General features: G+C 38.3%; 1 protein-coding gene across 1 annotated transcript in view; it reads left to right on the forward strand.

The window, feature by feature from the left end:
* Positions 1-18,066, forward strand: part of USP7 (ubiquitin specific peptidase 7) — a 98,739-nt gene extending 80,673 nt beyond the window's left edge. Inside the window, exons 20-31 of the mRNA XM_024194045.3 lie at positions 884-951; positions 3,272-3,372; positions 4,745-4,898; positions 5,792-5,859; positions 8,104-8,212; positions 8,298-8,375; positions 8,790-8,890; positions 9,494-9,593; positions 10,551-10,670; positions 13,056-13,127; positions 13,478-13,568; positions 16,129-18,066. Of these exons, the coding sequence (XP_024049813.1) occupies positions 884-951; positions 3,272-3,372; positions 4,745-4,898; positions 5,792-5,859; positions 8,104-8,212; positions 8,298-8,375; positions 8,790-8,890; positions 9,494-9,593; positions 10,551-10,670; positions 13,056-13,127; positions 13,478-13,568; positions 16,129-16,235 (1,169 nt within the window). The 3' untranslated portion in view covers positions 16,236-18,066. The remainder of the gene's footprint in view (positions 1-883; positions 952-3,271; positions 3,373-4,744; positions 4,899-5,791; positions 5,860-8,103; positions 8,213-8,297; positions 8,376-8,789; positions 8,891-9,493; positions 9,594-10,550; positions 10,671-13,055; positions 13,128-13,477; positions 13,569-16,128) is intronic.
* Positions 18,067-20,438: the final 2,372 nt, after the last annotated feature.

Here is a 20,438-nt window from a genome sequence, read left to right on the forward strand (position 1 = left end):
AGTTTACATGTCATTGAAATGAATGGGGTGGGGGAATTGTGAGTTCCATCTTTGCTGCTGAGATTTAGCTGTAGACAGTTATCTGCAAGGCTGGGTTAATGGGGCAGCAGTCTATTGATTTTTGTATTGGGCTGGCTGTATCCTTCTAATTTTATTTAAAAATATAGGATTTACAGTGTGTTGGTGACTACAGCAAATGTTGCAGAATCACCCTAAAGTCTCAGGATCTGCTTTTCCCACTTGTTTTCTTATTCCTGAATGTTACAGTTTGTGTTCTTGCCAAGTGTTCTGCTGCAACATTTTGCAAAATGACCTCAGGCAAATTGTCCCAGCAGCAGCTGCAGCCCCTATGCCTGTCTGGTTAGACTGTGTATATAAAGTTCTAGTGCACCTCACTCCTATGTGACATCATAAAGAGGGTGGAGCTTCATTAAGCTCCACTAAAAACCTTAGCGGATGTGCACTGAACGTGTTCAGAAGTGATACTCGGATTTCTTATTGTTAATAATGTCTCTGCCCATAAGCAAAGCAAATGTTGCTCTACGTTAACAGTAACTTACGTGCAAAATGTTATGTGTAAAACTTTTTGGTTTTGCTCTAGCTCTGTTTATTTTTTGTGTGTGGTTAAAACTATGGCATTATTTTACACTAGCAGAATTGAGATGGCTGTGCAAAATTTCCTCAAATTTAAAAAAATAAAAATAAAACCCCTTTTGGGTTAAACCTAAGGATGGGAAGTTTCAATTTAAAGGAGAAATTTGTCATAAAGTTGGACATCTGAAAACTTGGAGTGTTATAATGGAACCTTTTTGCAACCTTAATCATAGCTTTCGCTACTAGCGAAAGCTATAACATACTTCACACTTCTTTTTTTTCCCAATAGGTGACTTGCTTCCAGTTATGTGTGAGAGAGCAGGATTTCCCCAAGAAACTAACCTTATCCTCTATGAGGTTTGGATTGATTATTATTCCTACAATAAATCTAGGTTTGTGTGTCATTAGCAAGTTTTTCTCTATGGAAAAACTGCAATGTATATAAAAGATTTTAACCACTCTATATAAATACAAAGAATATGTCACTAAAATAACATTTTAAGTGAGAAATAAAATAATTTTAGATATTACATTTAGACAAGAAACCATCACCACACAGAAAGCCAATTGAGGCTTAGGTCCCATTGGAAACTCTGAAAATCAGTCATTTTCAGAGTGCTTGTAAGGTTAATTTCATAACTTAAAAAAAAAAAGTTAATAGCTAGCTTTGATTACAAACAGTTGGTTTAACAGTGAAGTTTAATCAGCCACATGAGGTTAGCCTCCTCTTGTTGATTAGGTACAATGCTGTGTCACCAAGAGACAAGTTTCACTGAGATAAAATGGTGCCATTCACTGAATGGAAATACTCAGAGTGATCAGTGTTCCTGAACTATTGAAAAATAATTTATAAAATTCATCTGATTATGTATTTTTATTTTAATGAATACTTATGTAGCTCTCTGTGCTATTCAAAAAATCATTACCGTTGCCTTTAATCTGGAGCTGAATACAGAGAAACTCAAATTCTGAACACTTGCTCTGACACTTGCTCCCATATTAAAAGCCAAAATCCTTTAAGATTTTGTTGGGTTTTTTTGCATCAGCGTGACTAATAATTTAGCCACAAAACTCTGTTAAACTCTCTCAAGGTTGTTAGCATTCCTCCTCCTCCAGGATTGGCTGTCAGTTATGATTTGGCTGCATATTCTAGCACAAGGGTCAGCAACGTTTGGCACGCGGCTCGCCAGGGCAAGCACCCTGGTGGGCCGGGCCAGTTTTATTTACCTGCTGACGCGGCAGGTTCGGCTGATCGTGGCCCCCACTGGCCTTGGTTCGCCGTCCCGGGCCAATGGGGGCGGCGAGAAGCCGCGGCCAGCACATCGCTTGCGCATCAGTTAACAAACAGAGCTTTCACTGTTAAAGATGTTGTGCCCAGCAATGTTTGGTTAATCTGCTTTACCCCAAAATTTATGGCTCTGAAGTTTTTGAATACTTGGGCACAAGAGAATATCATTAGAATCCTAACTTTAAAATCAATAATCAAAAACGCCACTAGTAATTTGTGACTAAAAAGTCCTACCCTTTAAAACTTCTGCTTGCACAGTCTGAGGTAAGGAAAACTTTTAAACTCAAAAATATACATTTATCTTCATGGAAGTCTCTGTGCTGTTAGCACTAAATCCATGCATGTTCCCAAGTCACCATGATAGCACAGCTGTTGCTGCTAGCAGGGCTGGCCTACTTGCTCCCAGTGCCTGACCCTCTGCACGTGAATCTCCAGCTGTGGGGAGGGAATGCTGCATCCTCTTCTGCCTCCACCACACTATATGAGGCAACAGGCAACGAGTGAGAGCTCCCACACCCTTTCACCAAAGTGTAGGAGCAATACATGTTTATAACAACTTTAAATTGCTCTATTGGGATTTGAATCTGCATTGAGGCCCTTGCTACAGTAGGAATGAGAGCTCTAATGCCACTAGGTACCTGCTTTGCTAGCAGCCACACTGCTCTCACTGGTGGTTCCTGGGGCATGTACAGAGTTCCATACTAACAGGCAGAACTGCTACCAGGGAACTTCCATATATACAGTCACTTCCAAATTCACATTAAACTTATAAAAGCTCCTTCTTTCAAATAGTATGGGTTAGGACCACAAAAGATTCTGCCACCTGTTCCTTTAAACAAAGATATTTATATTCCAGTAAACAACTCACAATATATGTGTATTATAGTTATTTAACTAGTGTGTATTTAATACTCTGGGGGCTTTCCACTCCTTTTGAAAAGGAGAGGGCAGCCTGTTATAGTGAATCAGTTTCACCTTGCCAAAAACAAACTAGTATTAATTGGGTTCCACTATTATTCTGAAAGTTGCATGATTTGAAAAATAAGTCTTGGAGCATTGGAGAATTTTGAATTGGGGCTGGCTATTGAGGTGGTGTGATGGACTATATAAAACATTTTAAAATGGAATTCAATTCAACTAAAAGAGAATCTAGTGCAAATTTCATGGGTAAAGTAGAAATAGTAAACTCTATTGTGAGCAGTGAAGTTTGTAAATGAAATCTAATTTGAATTAAAAAACCATCAAAATTCACCCCCCCCCCCCATTCATTTAAATTTAGGTTGAAAAAGGAAATGAGTCATCTTCCATTATGATATTTTTGCAGCTGTGAGGGTTTCTTATTTTGTCATTTATTTCTTCTGATTGTTTTCCCTATTGTTTTTACTGCAGGAAGTTAAACCGAATTTAACAGAGAGAATTCAAGACTATGATGTATCTCTTGATAAGGCTCTTGATGAACTCATGGATGGTGACATCATAGTGTTTCAGAAGTATGTGTTTTGAAGGGATGGTTATAATCATGGTTACATCACCTGGTTCACTTAAATTTAAGTGGAGAAAGATTTTCTATTTAGCAGTTTTAACAATGATTTTCAAATGTTGAGAAGCATTGTTGCTTAATGGCAGACATAGTCAGCAGTACCAACTTACTGGTTTGGAGGGGCGGGGGAATTAAACTATTCAGAATATTAAACTGTCACTCATAAGATTTAAAAATACCTCTTCACTCTGAATTAGAAAACCAATAAATACTGAAATAGATCTTCACATTGTGATAATGTTAAGATCTGTGTTCAGCAGGTAGTCTGAATTCTGCAGCTTTGCCCTTGGAGCCTCCATAACTGAAATACTATACTGCAGAGCCTAGCTGTAATTCTAATCTAAATCTCTGTGTTATAACTACTATAACTTCAGCCTAAAACTAAGCTGTCTCCCTTTTCCTCTTACTCATGTTCCTTTACTAGTCACGCATTGGCCTACAGTGATGACATGCTTCTAACTTAACTGAGCACATGTTCAAATAATAGGGATGTTGGTGCTTATTGGAGGTTTCTCCAAGGCAAAGGGAGAACTCCTGCAGCTTCTATCCAGTAAAGGGATCTTACTTAAGTTTGTCAGGGCTATAAATCAGAATTTCTGTGCTCTTACTCCTGATGGTCACACCCAACTGTGTTGCTCTGTTTCTCTCCATGGGCTGACAGTGGGTGGAAGCCAGCTAGTCTATCTTCAGCACTCTTACCCCAGATTATGTGAGATGAATGTATTTCTCATGTCATGCCTTGGAACTCGCATTCCCTGTTGACCCAGTTGGTGTTATGCACCTTTGGCTGGCTGCTGACTTCTGGGTAAGTGCACAGCTTGTACACTGGTGCTATTGCTCTGCCAAGAAGATAGGGGTACCAGTCAGTAGTGACCCATACTAATGTCTATACACATTTCACATCTGTGGTTCAAGGGATGTTATTGTACATCCAGTCATTGTGCGAAGTGACTAATAAAAACCTTCTATGAGAATGTAAGATGTTTTCAGCAATGTAGTAAAGGTATGTGGTAGCATACCGGGGAGGGAAGTGGGAACCAGTGCCATTAGACCGTGCTCTGAAACAAATGGAGTCAGCATGCTGCCAAATAAGTACGTATGGTGTGCAAATGTGTTAGAAGTCCTTGCACAGCACATATATGTTCAAAAGGTATGAATCATGGCTGACAATTACAGTCCTGGTGTGTACAAATGGTGGATCTTTAAAGGTTTCCTAACTTCATTTCTGTATTTCTCAATAATATTTCTGATTTACTGTACAACATGTTTAACACCTCTAATGCTTGTATGATGTAGATGGTACAATTTGTCTGCTTTTATAGGGACGACCCAGAAAATGATAACAGTGAACTGCCAACAGCAAAAGAATACTTCAGAGACCTTTACCACCGTGTTGATGTCATTTTCTGTGATAAAACTATCCCCAATGATCCTGGATTTGTTGTTACTTTGTCCAATAGAATGAATTACTTTCAGGTATGTATTCCACTCTACTTTGTTTCCTCTCCTTTTGTTTTCCCATTCACAACCGTGTGGGGGCGTGTTATATAATAAAATCAGGTTCAGATTAATTAGTAGGTCAAGATACCACTGTTTGGATGAAATGTTCTTAGACGAAGTTTTTCAGGGCCTGGGCTGTGCTTTCACTTCTGTTTTTTCACCTAGCACATTGTGTGTTCTATTAGAAACAAATAATTCCAGTCTCCTTTTCATACTTTCTACCTTGCCTTTTTAAAGTTTTCCTTAAAGAGCCACTTACTGCTCACAGAAAATCTTAAATATATTTAGATAGATTCTGCCTATGTTAACACAACTTCAGTTGTTTCCTTTCCAGAGTGTTTTCCTTTTTATTACTAATAACAGTTGGTTGTATGAAAACAAGAACTTTCTTCTTTAAAATGCTATTCTGCTTTGAAAAGTGACTTTCTAAAAATGACATAGTAGGATTGCTCACATTCTGAGAATGACTTCCAAATAAAATTTGCTCGTGTACTAGAAAAAGATGTTTTGTTTTTAGACTGTTTTCCCCATCAACCTTGGGATCTGTTGTGTTTTCTGATTTTTTTTGTATCATCACCAGTAATAAAATTCAGCCAAATTATGCCTTCATGTATACCTATGCAACCTAATTTTCCTACAAGGTGTTAATGGGCCTAGAATCTTCAAGAACTGGTGGTGTCCACCCATTTAATATACCAAATACATCCGCTCTTGGACTCTGTCACTATTTATGTAGGTAGTATGTATTATATGTCTCTGACTGGATTATTGGAACCTAATATGGAGGTAGTATTAAGCATAACCCTAGACAAAGCAGTGTCATAAATGGTTTGTCATTTAGAAGTTTTAAAAAGCTTTTATTTCTACAGGTTGCGAAGACTGTTGCACAAAGACTTAATACAGACCCAATGCTACTACAGTTTTTCAAGTCCCAAGGGTAAGATGAGTTCCTGTAAACAGAACTTTTTAGTTTAGCTTTGTCGTTATTTACAAAATATCTTTAATTTTAAATAATTTAAAACTAACAAATTAGAGTTAGGTTGTCATTTAATAGCTTTTTCCACATTGCCACAAAATTAATTCTTTGATTAGTTAAATTTTATTTCAGCTAACATCACCAAATATTTCTTTTCAAGAACTTTATAAAACGTGCATTTAATTGCATATTGTGAGCACTGTGTTTTACATTGTTGATCAAACTGATATGTGAAGAGAGCATTAACCTAGGTGATAGGTATACTGTTAATTCACTGCTGCACAAAACACTAGGGCAGCAGATGTGTCTGTCTGGGCTCACATAGGTTTTGAATGCATCACTTTGCAGCGAGTTATCTAACCAGTTCAAAGAATTATGTTGACTGGTTTTAAAGGGAATCCTTCATTTAAAGGATGATAGCCACAGTGGACAGTTTTATATCGAGGTAATGGTGAAATGGCATTCAAGAAGAAAGACTACAAGCTAAATTGAATTGCAAGCTTGCATTTCTAAAGTTGACATATTAGTGATTTTTTTATTCTACTGAATTGACGCAGATACTGAGGGGTTTTTTTTAATACTTTCATATAGCACTCTTTGAACGCTGAATTGAATATGCCTTTCTGGGAAAGGTAGTCTATATACAAAATCAATTAAAAGTATTTTTCCTTAATTACATCTAAAACGATTATATATTATGGTTTCTTGGGCTCATTTCAAATGGATACTTGTGCATTTTAAGTGGCAAAATATATCACTGGATTGTAGTGGAAGTAAGCCTTAACCAAGTGTTAGAGGGACCTTCCCTCCTGAGTCTCTGGTGGGGAAAAAGAATCAGATGAGGAATGATAGACACAAACCAATGGGATGAGGAATCAAAGTAGCTGAAGAGGAAGTTAAGGAAATCACACTTATGCTCCTTCATTGGTGGAAGAGGATCAATGGAATGTGTGGGGAGGTGTAGGTCCAAGGGTGGATGTCTCAGAACAATATAGTGGAAGCTAAGTGTGCCAAGAAAGAAGAGTATGTGGCTTATCTCAAAGTGAGGACATGTTTTTAGTGGGAAATGGGCTGTCTCTTGGAGATCTGGGAATGATGAGTGAGTATCAAGGAGGAAATGAGCATTTGTGGGATAGAGGCCTTCTCTATTCTGAAAAGGGTGCACACGAGATAAGAGCATCAGCAGCCACTCTCACCATTGATGCTGGCATGTCAGTGCATTGTTTCCAAACACAATTGTAAAAGTGTGTTGTCTGTCAACAAAAAATTATGGCATAACGTGACAAAGAACAGCACATTAGTAGTTACTCCTGTGGTGTATATGGGCCCATAACCACAGTTGCCAAATTTCACACAGTAAATAAGCACCCCGACTTTCACAATAAGCCAAAAATCATGCTAATCCCATTTCAAAACAAGCCAATCCCTGAGAACCCCAGCACTCTGTGTGTGTGACTAGGTTCCCCCAGCGTGCAGTCTGGGACTGTGGTGAGCCCGCTGTGCACCCCTGACTCTCTTCTCCCCCCCCCCGCCCCTGCTTGCCTGGAGCTGATAAAAAAAAAGAAACAACAAGCTACAACAAACTACAAGCCAAAAACTAGCCAACAAGCAACTCACATTTTTTTTGTGGGTTTGGCATGTCTGCCCATAAACTGACAGGAAGAGAAATTATACCCTAATTCTTACTCTTGCAAATGTAAGTTATAGTTCTTTAAAATTAAATATCTTCCTTGATTCTCAAGGATCATGTACCTGGTTTTAGTAACCCACTATAGCTTTTTATACATTCTATACTGTTGTCACTGGGAAATGTTATGGTTTTTTTTTTTTCCTATGGCTCCACAAATTAAGCCTCTAGAAATGACAGCAAGTATAGGAACTGCTGCACTAACTCATTCTAAGTGTTGGAGGAACCTCTGTCTGCCATTGCATAAAGATTAAAGATGTGACTTAAAAAAAAAAAAACACTACTCCCATTGAAAGTTACTGGGAATTGTGCTTCTCCATCTCTTATGTGCATTTGAAAATCTCCCCTTAAATCACTATGAATATAGTGCTGCATAGGTTAGGCATGCCAGTTTCATACCAAGGTGAAATTTTATAAATTTGAGTACTGGAAGTTAAATTTATTTTGCATTATTAACAGACGTTTACTTTGTGGTGATGGATTATGAAGTGATATTTATATGTTGTTTTCTTGTATAGTTATAGGGATGGCCCAGGTAATCCTCTTAGACATAATTATGAAGGTACTTTAAGAGATCTCCTGCAGTTCTTCAAACCTAGACAACCTAAAAAACTTTATTATCAGCAGGTATGAGTCCTTATTTATACCACTGTGCTTTTGTGCTTTTGTTGCCTTTACAAGAATGTCTAAAGTGTATCTGTTTTTTTTCTAGCTTAAAATGAAAATTACTGACTTTGAAAACAGAAGAAGTTTTAAGTGCATATGGCTAAATAGCCAATTTAGGGAAGAGGTTAGTATAATTTTAGCTACCACACTGGATTCATTGAAATTTCTTTTCCCATAAGTCTTTGGATAGTATTGTGATAACATGTTGCATCTTATATAATGTTGACTTTTACGGACCAAAAACATAAGATTTGTTACGTACTTTTTTAGTAATTGTACCTCTCTGAAATTTCGATTAAGAAGAAAAGTCGCATCCATTGCTTTCTGGGCAGTGTCCTGAAAATGTTATGTGGCTTCCATAGTACTGTTTCTTGGAAAGAGAATTTAAAAAAAAAAAAAACTTGTTTTTTATGTACACGTCAGTGATCATTATCTGTTGAGCAAGGTCTAGTAATAAGTCAGATTTCAGTGTTTTCCGTGCTTTGGTTTCAGTTTCTCTAATCATTGATTGTCTCATTTTAAATATTGTGTTGTAAAGGAAATAACACTATATCCAGATAAACATGGGTGTGTACGGGACCTGTTAGAAGAATGTAAAAAAGCAGTAGAACTCTGTGAGAAAGGTTCGGGAAAACTAAGGTAAGTAGAAAAGGTAGCTAAAGAAAACAGTTATTTTAAAATATAGATCAATGGATATGACAGTGTGGATTTCACCTAACTGAACAATTTTATGATTTAAAGTACAGTGAAAAATCAAATGCAAGTTAACATAGTCTGTCACTGTGGGTTTAAAAACTGTTAAGGGCTTTAGAGCTCTTAGTTTTTGGAATATCTGCAACTATAATTATGAGCTAAATTTGTTAAAAAAAATTCTTATGCCACTTCCTAGAATTAAATCCTAGCGACACTTAACATTCATAGATTTCAACTACAAATTCAGACAAATTACAACGATTTATTGCATTATCCAACCAGTTCATGCCATTAATTTTCCAGAAATAAAGACCGTCATATAACTTGGAGAGACTTCAGAAGATAATTTAAATATCTGTTGGCTTATGCTGCAGATACACTCACTATTCAGGACTGAGTTTACTGCTTAATTATTCCAAAGTAGGAATACATTTCTAAAATAACTATTCAGTATTAATATTTAATTCTGGATATAGTAATATGCTAAAGGTTTAGTAGATGCATGTTGCATTGATTTTTAATTCTTTTCCTATTCATTTTGGTTTTAAGGCTTCTAGAAATTGTAAGCTACAAAATAATTGGTGTCCATCAGGAAGATGAGCTGTTAGAGTGTTTATCACCAGCAACAAGTCGAACGTTTCGAATAGAGGTAAATGTTTTATGGTTTGTTTTGTTTTTGTTTTTGTTCATTAAAGAAATATTAGGCACTTGTTTTTGAGAGGGCTACATTCTCCAAATAGTAATTATCCATCCTTAGATTCTGATGTTCAAATATTGTGACCATTTGAATGAACTAGCTAACTGACATGATTTCTTTTTTAAGAGAATCCCTCTAAAAATAGTAAAACCTAGTTTCTCCTTCACTTCAGAATAGCTTGAAGTTCTTGATCTTGTAACAATTCCACTCTTACAATAACATTTGAGCATAAAATGTTAACAGGAAATGAAAGCTTTGCAAGGAACTGTCCGTGAGGAAATTGCCTCCTTAGCAGTAATTCCAAGATTGACACAGGGGCTCATACTGTATATTTTTATGCTTAGGCCCTATTTTCCAATAAGAAAAGGAGTCTGTTTGTGCCTGCATACTTTATGCCTTTCGTTCTTAATTAAGGTTGGATTTTTAAGTCAAATGAGAGAGGTTGGGTGTGACTTTTCTCAAGATTTGCATTCAGTGCAGCAAACTTTTTTTTTTTTTACTTTAAATAATTTAAGCATTGAGAACTTTGCTTACATCAGAACTCATAAGTAGAAAATGAAATTAAGCTGTCAATACAAATTTGAGAGCATTGTGTTATTACTCTGGCAGCCGCTTACTAGCAGTTCATGAGCAAATCAGTGTTGCTGAGGTCTCCCGGCTTCTGCTGTCAGTTAAAGAAAAATGGCAAATAACAGAAGTCCATTAGAAATAGGGCCACTTCCATATCATGTCAAACAAAAGCTATTTTCAGAAGGAATGGTAAAAAGAAAGGACAACATAAGTATGTTGTTGGTCAAATTGTTAATTATGTAAAGACCATTAGTCAGTGATGCTTTCTGATATTTCATGTTAATGTTTATTGTGGCACTTTTAACTTATCGTGATCACCATGTTTATATCTTAATATAGGAAATCCCTCTGGACCAGGTAGATATAGATAAGGAAAATGAGATGCTAATCACAGTAGCACATTTCCACAAAGAGGTTTTTGGGACATTTGGAATTCCATTCTTGCTGAGGATACACCAGGTACAGCATGTTTCTGTTGTTCCCCTGTGGTGGTATTTACATAACATTTCTTTAACTTCCTATACGAACAAATGTGTGATAGGTGTCAATTTATGTATTAGAGCATCACCTCTATAGAAATGCTTCTCAGAACTATTCTAAACTGACATTTGTTTTCCATCTGTTCTGAACTACGGAAGAAAATTCAAGTGGAATGGTGGTCTTGTGACTAAGTCAATGAACTGGTATTCAGCAGTTCTTGCTTTTTCCACAGACTCCGTGTGTGACCCTGGTCAGGTCATTTAATATCTCTGTGCCTCAGTTCCCCATTTGTAAAAATAGAGAGACTTCCTCTCTTGCCTGTGGTTATTTTAATATTGTATATTTGAATTTAATATACAATATTTATAATATTGCCTCGCCTCTGTTTAGATTGCACAATTGTAATTAAAATATTCCTTGTGGCTTGAAATTTCTCATGGTTAGTGATTGCCTAAAGGTTAATTTTTTGGTTAATACGAAGAAAATTGGCTTTTTTTTTTTTTAGTGATGGCTATGGAAAATGAATACTTTTAACTTTCCACAAGCCTTGTTCCAGCATACCTTCATAGCTCTTACCTCAAATGGCTTGTTTTTAACACTTAGCATACACTTTATCTTCAAGGACAATGAACCCCTGCAAGATTCAAAATTCTAACCCAATTGTTTTCAAAGTTAGCATCTTTTTTTTATTGTTCTCATATGCCAGTTCATACAAAGATTATCTAGTTTTGTAAGATTTTTTGACCCAGAAATGTGTGTATTGCCACAGAATTCAGAGAGACTAGTTGTGTGTATTCATATTTGTGACCAGTGCCAAATAAACCTTGAGTACTATTTTTAAGGGAGGCCACTTGTTTTGGTTTTTCCTGTTCTTAATGGCTGACCTTTGATCCTTTTCTTTTTGGTGTTTTCCAATAGATCATCTTTTGTGGGTTTATAAAATAACACAAGGCAGAGGTACTTAATTTCAAAGATAATGCTAGCTGAGGGCAAAAATTCACAGGTTATAGGGATTTAAAATGACAATGTGCTAGAGAAGATATTTCCATTTTTTTAGAACACTATATTTCTTCTGGTTGCAATATTTCTCACTTGTATCTTGGCTTTAGCCTGATTTACACATATGTCAAAAGTTGCACAAACATATCTAAACAAGGATTTGATTAAATTAGGAACAATTTGCATACAAGTCACTGATGATCCAGTGTGAATTGAAAATGTAGATTTCACTTACTACCATGTCATAGTACAGGGGTGGGCAAACTTTTTGGGCCGAGGGCCACTTCTGAGTGGGGAAATTGTATGCAGGGCCGGGGCAGGGGGTTGGGGTGCAGGAGGGAGTGCGGGGTGTGGGAGGGGGTGCGGTTTGCAGGAAGGAGCTCAGGGCAAGGGATTGGGGCAGAGGAGGGGTGTGGGATGTATGAGGGGGCTCAGGGCAGGGGGTTGGGATGCAGGAGGGGGCTCAGGGCAGGGGGTTGGGATGCAGGAGGGATGTGGGGTGCAGGGGGGGTGCAGGGCAGGGGGTTGGGGTGCAGGAGGGGTGTGGGGTGCGGTGGGGGTGCAGGGCAGGGGGTTGGGGTGCAGGAGAGGTGCGGGGGCTCAGGGCAGGGGGTTGGGGTGCGGCAGGGGGCTCAGGGCGGGGGTTTGGGTGCAGGAGGAGTGCGGGGTGTGGCAGGGGGCTCAGGGCAGGGGGTTAGGGTGTACGAGGGGTCTCAGGGCAGGGAGTTGGGGTGCGAGGTGCAGGCAGGGGGCTCAGGGTAGGGAGTTGGGCGGCGGGATACAGGAGGGGTTTTGGCTCCGGCCCAGCGCCGCTTACCTCAAGAGGCTCTGAGGTGGCAGCGGCGTGCGCCAGGGCCAGGGCAGGCTCCCTGCCTGCCTGCCCTGTCCCCAGCCCCGCACTGCTCCCGAAAGCGCTCTGGCCCCTGGGGGAGGGGGGCGTGCACTGTCCTTGCCGTGCCTCCAGGTACCTCCCCCGAAGCGCCCATTGGCCGCGGTTCCCCATTCCCAGCCAATGGGAGCTGCAGGGGGCGGTGCCTGGAAGCAAGGGCAATGCATGGAGCCGTCTGCGCTCCCCCCCCCCCCCCCCCGGGGGGGGGCCCACAGGGACGTGGTGCCGGTGCCGCCGCGGGCTGGATCCAAAGCCCCGAGAGGCCGGATCTGGCCCGCAGACCGTAGTTTGTCCACCCCGTCATAGTAGGTGGTACTGAAATTTCTGTAATAGTTTCTGGAAATAACTGGATAATTTATGTAATTGTACGACAGTGCAGGATTTGGCAGGAAAATCGCAACAGTCACTATCCAATTTCTCTTTATAATGATGATTTAAATTATATTTTTTGATATCTACTGTTAAAAAATTATTAGGGTGAACACTTCAGAGAGGTGATGAAGCGGATTCAAACAATGCTGGACATCCAAGAAAAAGAATTTGAAAAGGTAACATCATGTTGGGGAGAGTTCATATTGCAATTTATTTATCCTGAGTTCAAAATAAAAAAAAGCTCTAATACAATGTACTTCAGGATTATAGAGCAGCTCTTTTACCATAAGAGACTCAGTTTAGATCAAATACTATTGAGTTTTCATCAGATTATGGGATGAGGGGCAGGAAAAAGGTGCCATGTGGGAATGTTGGAAATAATACTTTATAGGGTTTCCCCTTCCTTTGTTTGGAATATGTTCCACTTCAGATTAAGACTATTTCTTAATATACCAAATATAGATAGCTGAAAAAACTGTAGAGTTTTATTTCCATTCAGACTCTTAACAGTTTGTTCCTTTTGAAGTTTAAGTTTGCCATTGTAATGATGGGTCGACACCAGTACCTAAATGAAGATGAGTATGAAGTGAACTTGAAAGATTTTGAGCCCCAACCCGGTGAGTAGCTGGTTAATTTAACTCTATTGTTTTAAATTGCAGCAGTTACTCTGCCATTTGTTACTTATGTAGTTGTCCCTGACTCAGGAAATAAAAAGGTACATTAGTGTCCACACACAATATGCTTTCTGTAGTTCACTCATGTATTTGTATATAAATATTAAATGTATATGTACACTGTGTTGTGTTAGCATGGGAGAATACATATTTGCATTCTTAATGTATATATACCCGCACACACTTACAGAACCACTTATTATTCCCCCATGAGTCAAATAAAGCGTGTGCGCCTAAGTGGCTGACTACTATTGAACACACACACGCGCGCGCACACACAACACATTGTACAAGAGAAGAAAGCTGCATATAAGCTAAAAGCTTTGCTGTATTGCTCATCTTACTCTAGTTCGTATAAATATTTGGTTTCTTCATTTTTATTGCAGTAACGTACATATGTAGTATTGCTGTCGAGTACAAAGCTCCATTCTTATAAACATCTTAATTTTAAGACTCCCCCGAAGGTGGTTGAACTCAGATTCTTCTCATCCACTTGTTGTAAAGAGAGACCATAATAAGGGTTCGGTGAAGGTGGAATCAAACCGGAACAGAGCGTTAACTAGGGATGTTGTATAGATATACTTTAAGAGCTGAGTACTGTGCTGAAATGGAACCTAATCTGTACTTGTCTGTGTACCCTGTTCACCATGTTCTTTACGTGACTAATGCTTAGAGCTCCATTCACTATGCTTGCATAGAGAGAAGCAGAGCCAATACACTCTGTGGGCTTTTTACCCAGGGAAAAGCAAGCAGTGTTTGTACCACAGCCTTCTCGTAGGGGTCCCACTAGGAAAGGGTAGCTTTGAATTTACAATTGAAGCTCCAGTGTAAGCTGTGTTGAATCAATGAATGTGTTCCCTGGCCTTGCTACCCATTTTTATGGACCCTCTCTTCTCTCTCAATGAAGATGCTACTGCACAACGAGAGAGCTTCTCCTGTCAGCATAGTTAATCCACCTCCACAAGAGGTGGAAGCTGTGATGACGGGATAAGCCCTCCCATCAACATCGCGCTGTCTACACTGGGGTTAGATTGGTGTACCTGTGTTACTCAAGGTTGTGGATTTTTAACACCCCTGAGTGATGTAGTTAAATCAATGTAAGTTTATAGTGTAGACCTGGCCTAAGATGTAACCAATGTGTAGACTTTTACACATGCTGAACAGGTCAAATTAAACCTGTGTCCTAGACTTTAATTGGACCAGTTTTGCACATGTGTAGACAAGGCACAGCGATTAAGTAGGCTTTTAAAACATGTTAGCTAGCATTCTAACACCACACCTTTAAATCCTAGTCTAGACAAGACCTAAAAAAGAATACTAGTTTCCTGTCGTTAATCAGTGTTAAGTAGTGTTATGGTGTGCAATGGTATCTCTTTAAAAGGCATTGGTGACATCTGTGTTTATAATGCACTGTCCATTATGCCAAGATGAAAGAGAATTTACTTTTTCAATGGGGAAAATGTATCCGAAGTGCACGCACACAAACCTTCTAGAAGAAAAATGTCAAATATTTCACACTTCAGTCATCACAGTTGGCTGATTTGAATCCAGTGTCAGGTCCTTGTTGCTGTTTTTGTAGGGTTTTTAAGCTACTGTCGTCTTCATTTCACTCCAAAGAACATTTGATGCATTGTGGACACCTTACAGGGAACTTTCTTCCATTTGTAAGAAATATATAGACAGTGTTTTAAAGATATTACAGTGCATAATGAAAACTAACCATTAGCAACACAAAATATTGAATTGGACAGCTGACAAAATTCTTGTATTTTTAATGCTTTCAAAATGTTTGTAAACTTTTTTGAATGACTAAAATCCGGGGCTCAGTTGCATAATTTCTTCAAAAATTCCAACTGAAGAGTTTATTGATGTGAGTGTACTTTAATGCTATTAAGTCTAAGGACTTGTCTTCACTACCGCACTACATCGACGGGAGAGCATTTCCTTGCTTACATAGCATGGTATAGACACCACTCTAAGTCGATGTAACTTGCGTTACTTGGCGGGTGGCTTTTTCATACCCCCGAGTGACATAAGTTAGCAGTAGTGTAGACAAGCCCCAAGTAAATCACATGGCAAGAATAACCTAAAATATGGTAATAATAAAATACAGCCTCCGATACTTGGTATTCCTAGATGGTAGTTTCCTCTTCAAAACAGGCCCAACGTTTCTTTTATTCAGAGAGCTATGAAAACTGATGCATTCAGACTCATGTCTTTGGGCATCAAGAAGTACAGCAATTTTTCACTTTTAGCATGTTGTCTGTAAAATTGTGGTAGCAACAGCTAAGTAGTATTATGTATCCAATAGATCCAAGGACACAGTTTAGGGTATTAGTGGAAATGCAGTGGTTGCTATGAAAACGTTCTACAGACTTCTGGAGTGCTTCAGTACTGTAAGATTCAGGCTGTTCCATGTAAGGGCATGCAAACATTTTGTGCAAATGTAAAGTTGCTACTGTGTCTTAAAAGCTTATTTGGTTTTTTTTTTTTCCTTTTCTAGGCAACATGTCTCATCCAAGGCCATGGCTAGGGCTTGACCATTTCAATAAAGCCCCAAAGAGAAGTCGCTACACTTACCTTGAAAAAGCTATTAAAATCCATAACTGACTTACCCAACCAGTTTGTTCAAGGCAAGGGACAAATATCAGTGTGTGTGTGCACCTTTTTAACAACAGTAGAACTTTGGTACACGTGCACTATATCTGAAGTCTTCAGCAAGAGGATTTGCTGCTGATGTTAATTTTATTTTGTTGAGGCTGTTCAGTTTGGCTTCTCTGTATCTATTGACTGCCCTTTTTGAGCAAAATGAAGGTGTTTTTATAAAGCTTGGATGCCAATGAGAGTTATTTTATGGTAAACGTAATGCAAGGCAATTGTCAGCATAATGAGGGAAGAGTTTAGTAGAACAGTTGACATTGGCAAAATATTTGTCTGTAGTACGTTTATAGATGGCATAAGCTGTCTGGCTGCCATTCCTGGTGTGGTATTCCCCATCACTGCAGCTAGTAAGTCTTATGTTTAGACTCACATCAGATTTATTTCCTTCAGTTATACTTTAAATGACATTTTTGTGCATTTGTAAATGCAAAAAAACTCACATCATCAATAAATAGCAATCTCTACTTCATTGTGTACATTGTTGGCACTTATTCGGGATTTTTGTCTCCTCCAGCTTCATAGGATCCTTTTTTAATAAACTAGTTCCTATGTTGTTCTGTCGCTACCTTGCATCCCATTTTGCCAAGTGGATGCTCTGAGTCCTAAAAGAGATTTGGGTATTTTTATTAAATTTAAAAACATTGACAAATACCATTGAGGATTACTATGCTGCCTTTTGACAAATAGAATGACACTCAAAGTTGGCAAAAGCAGGTGAAAGGATTATAAATATAATTAATTTAGTTAACATGGGAAGAGATGGGGGGAAAAAACACAAGAAATAGCCTTTCAGCACAGAGGGCATGCTCACTAGTGTTTACTAAGCTGTTGACTTTGTAAAAAAACAAAAACAAAAAACGGAAAAAAAAAATAAGAAAAAAATGAAATTGTATATTTAATGAACATGTACAATTTAACACTTGGAGGTTAATTTTGTTGGGTGAGTCTGCAAGTGAATTTCACTGATGTTGATATTCATTGTGTGTAGTTTTATTTCAGTCCCCAGACTGCTTCCTTTTATTTTGGAGCTAATGCCAGCTGAGTGTCTAGTTTTGAGTGCAGTACAAATAGAATCAGCAATTCACACTTACAATTTTACATTCTTTTCCAGTACTTTATTTTGTTTCTGTAGCCGCAGTGTACAACAACTCTTCCTGTATATTGCCTTTTTTGCTGGAAAATGTTGTATGTTGAATAAAATTTTCTATAAAATTTTACTTCGATGAGTGATGACGTGGAGGTTGAAGAAGATTTCTACTCTCCTTGGAAGTACAGTTTTCATTTATATTAAGGTTTTACTGAGATGTATTTTTTTTTCCAGTATTGCCAATGTATATCCCTGGGTTTGGTTGGTTTTGGGGTTTGGGAGTGGTCTGGGAGGGATTGTTTTGTTTTGTGAATTCTTTTGATTCTGTTTCTTTTGTTGGTGTTTTGCCTCTAACTAGTCACATTCGAGCTTAGGAAATAAAAGGTTTTCCAGGAGGGAACCATGTACAAATAAGATGAATGAAAAAAATATTTTACTAGTTTGTTTGTAAAGCTGTAGTAGAGTCTTTGTAGTAGACTTGACTCTGCCTGCCTTGTACAAAACTTTTGTGGTCCAGATTCTCAAATCTAATATTATAAATGGTGTAAAGTAAAATCTGGAGTCTCTAAAGGTAAGCTCTCAATAGATTTATAGATTATTGCTGTAATGTGTTCCTTGTATTCATAATCAAAAACATTCTTAGAAGCTTACTTTCATTAGACCTGTCAATAAACATTTAATAGGGGTTATATACGTGATGGCCTTTATAATTTTTTCTGAGATTGATTATGGTTGTTGTCAAAAACAGCAGGAGTGTTTGTTTTTTAACTAAATCTATAGAGGGGTTCCCCCCCTCTATTTCAGTTTTAAAATTAATTTAATTTCCTGCTTCTGGTTTTAAATATTCCTGTAGTGGGGGATTTGTTTTTGTAATTGTATGTTGTGTTACTTTTAATTATGTTTATTTCCAATCAAGGTAAACCCAAGTTTATATTAGTTTTATCCTCTGTTTTATCCATTTCAGGTGGATAAAAGTGGTTTAAGTAGCATGCCTTGAGGGAGTAAAGATTTCCTTTGATTCATGTTTGTGTTAACTGGTGAGGGTTGTGCTGCAATCCAGGGCAACTGGTGCTTACAGAGTGCTCAGATTGTACTCTAGATGTTCTTTAGTTGTGCCATCCAGAAGTAATGGGCGCGCTCTACATTTCTTGGATGTAAATGTTAGGATAGCCTAGTATAGAATCCACCTCGCTCTTGAAAATCATTGAGCCTTCAGAGTCACACAAAGTAGTAACACGGACCATGACCTGTTTTAGAAGATATCTCTAGTAATCATAACTGCATTTTATACTTAAGAAGAAAACATCCATTTCACTTTTGCATCAGTAAGCTCTTGGGTGCCTTTTAATTTCAGATTTGTAGTTTTACTTTCTTCACTGTCATGTGCTTATTGATAGCACTAGTGCACCAGTTCTGAAAGGACCCCACATATGTAAAGCATTTTGTTCCTTCCAACTTTTTCTGTGATTGAGGTTTTCTGAGAAGATTTGGAGCACAAGTAACTTGCTCTTTGAGGAGGGAAAGGTTTAGAGACATTGTTGAAGGTGTGAATATTTGAAATACCTAACACTATGAAGCGAAGAGGAAGGTAGGGTATTATCTTAGATGCATTCTCCTTGTTTAATTCATTTTAAGAATTTACAATTACACAATGTAATCTTCAGAATAAGGATGATTTCAATTTTGAGTTTGTATTTTGGATCACAGATGAGTAATAGACACAGACTGCATTAAATTACAGTGGTAAAACAAGAAGAAAAGTCAAGCACTGTTACGCAGGATCACATTATTACAATGGGCAACCTAAATTCCTGCTATAAATATAGAAAAACATATTACTGATATTAATATAGTGCTTTTCATTCCAAAGGATCCCAAAGTGCTTTACCAACTCTGTACATACAGCACCACTGACAGCGTCGCATCTGGGGTTGAGTGTGGCAAGCAGCGAGCACACTTAACAGTGGTGAGGAGGGTTTTGGCCAGCCTCACCAGGCAAGCCCCCTACTGGTACAAATCAGGCAGGGTTTGTGTTGACACATGCATAGTAAACTACATGGAACTCAGTGTACTGTATCTACCTCAGCCCTTCACCCTTCTAAGTTGACGCTGCTGGGCTGTGAACCTGTAGTTCCAGAGAGTCTTTAAGTGTTTCAGACCTGAGGCTTGGACCAGTCAGTGTGTCCTGTGGGTTTCGTGCTGGCTGTGGATGTCAGTATGTAGATCTAAGCTGTGCTGTGTTTTTGCTATCTAGTATCCTAATAGAAACCATATTCTGTAGGAACTGTACATATTGTAAATAAAATAACTAGGATAACACTGAACCTGTGTCTGTGTCCACTCATTTTCTTTTCTATTAGAAATTTAATGATCTTGAGTCAAAAGCTACTGAACTGCTCAGAAGTCATGACAACTTGATCTTGATTGTAGACTTGGAGTTTTCAGAATGCACCACAATCCCTTGGAAAGTCTAAGCATTTCTTGAAGTGTTTTTCTATCAAAAATGGTCTTTATAATAAAAAAGGTAGTTGTGGCCAGAGGACAGACAATTCCTTTTCACACCAACTTTTGAGGTTTTGAAATATATTTTTATTCCACATGGGAACAAAACCAAAACCTTGCAAACGTTCTCAAACATGGACTTGTCAGTGTTCATTTTCTGGGTCAAAACTAGCTCTTTGATTTGGAAGAAGGGGTGTTTGTCTATTCTGGAGGTCAGAGCACTGGCCTGGCATGTAGGAGTCCCAGATCCTTACTTTCCCTGATGCAAGGGACTTGAACTTGCATCTCCCACATCCCAGTGCCCTAACCATCAGGCTATAGAGTGAATCTCTGTCTCAAAAAAACTTCCCAATAAAATGTTTGTCTAAACAGATAATTCTCCATGAAATGCTTCTGCTTTGCATCATCGTATTTCAGCCAAGTTTCACTTTGCTGCAAATGTTCCAACCAGCTCTGGAAAATGGCTGTTATGAGTCTAAAATCAGATGCGAGAAACTTCTTGTTTTTCCCCCAGTGTACATAGCCTCCTATTAGGAAAGAGAGTAACTTTGAAACTGAACTAT

Source organism: Terrapene carolina, unplaced genomic scaffold (assembly GCF_002925995.2).
Source record: "Terrapene carolina triunguis isolate 2854851 unplaced genomic scaffold, T_m_triunguis-2.0 Scaffold93, whole genome shotgun sequence".
Classification (NCBI taxonomy): Eukaryota; Metazoa; Chordata; order Testudines; family Emydidae; genus Terrapene; species Terrapene triunguis.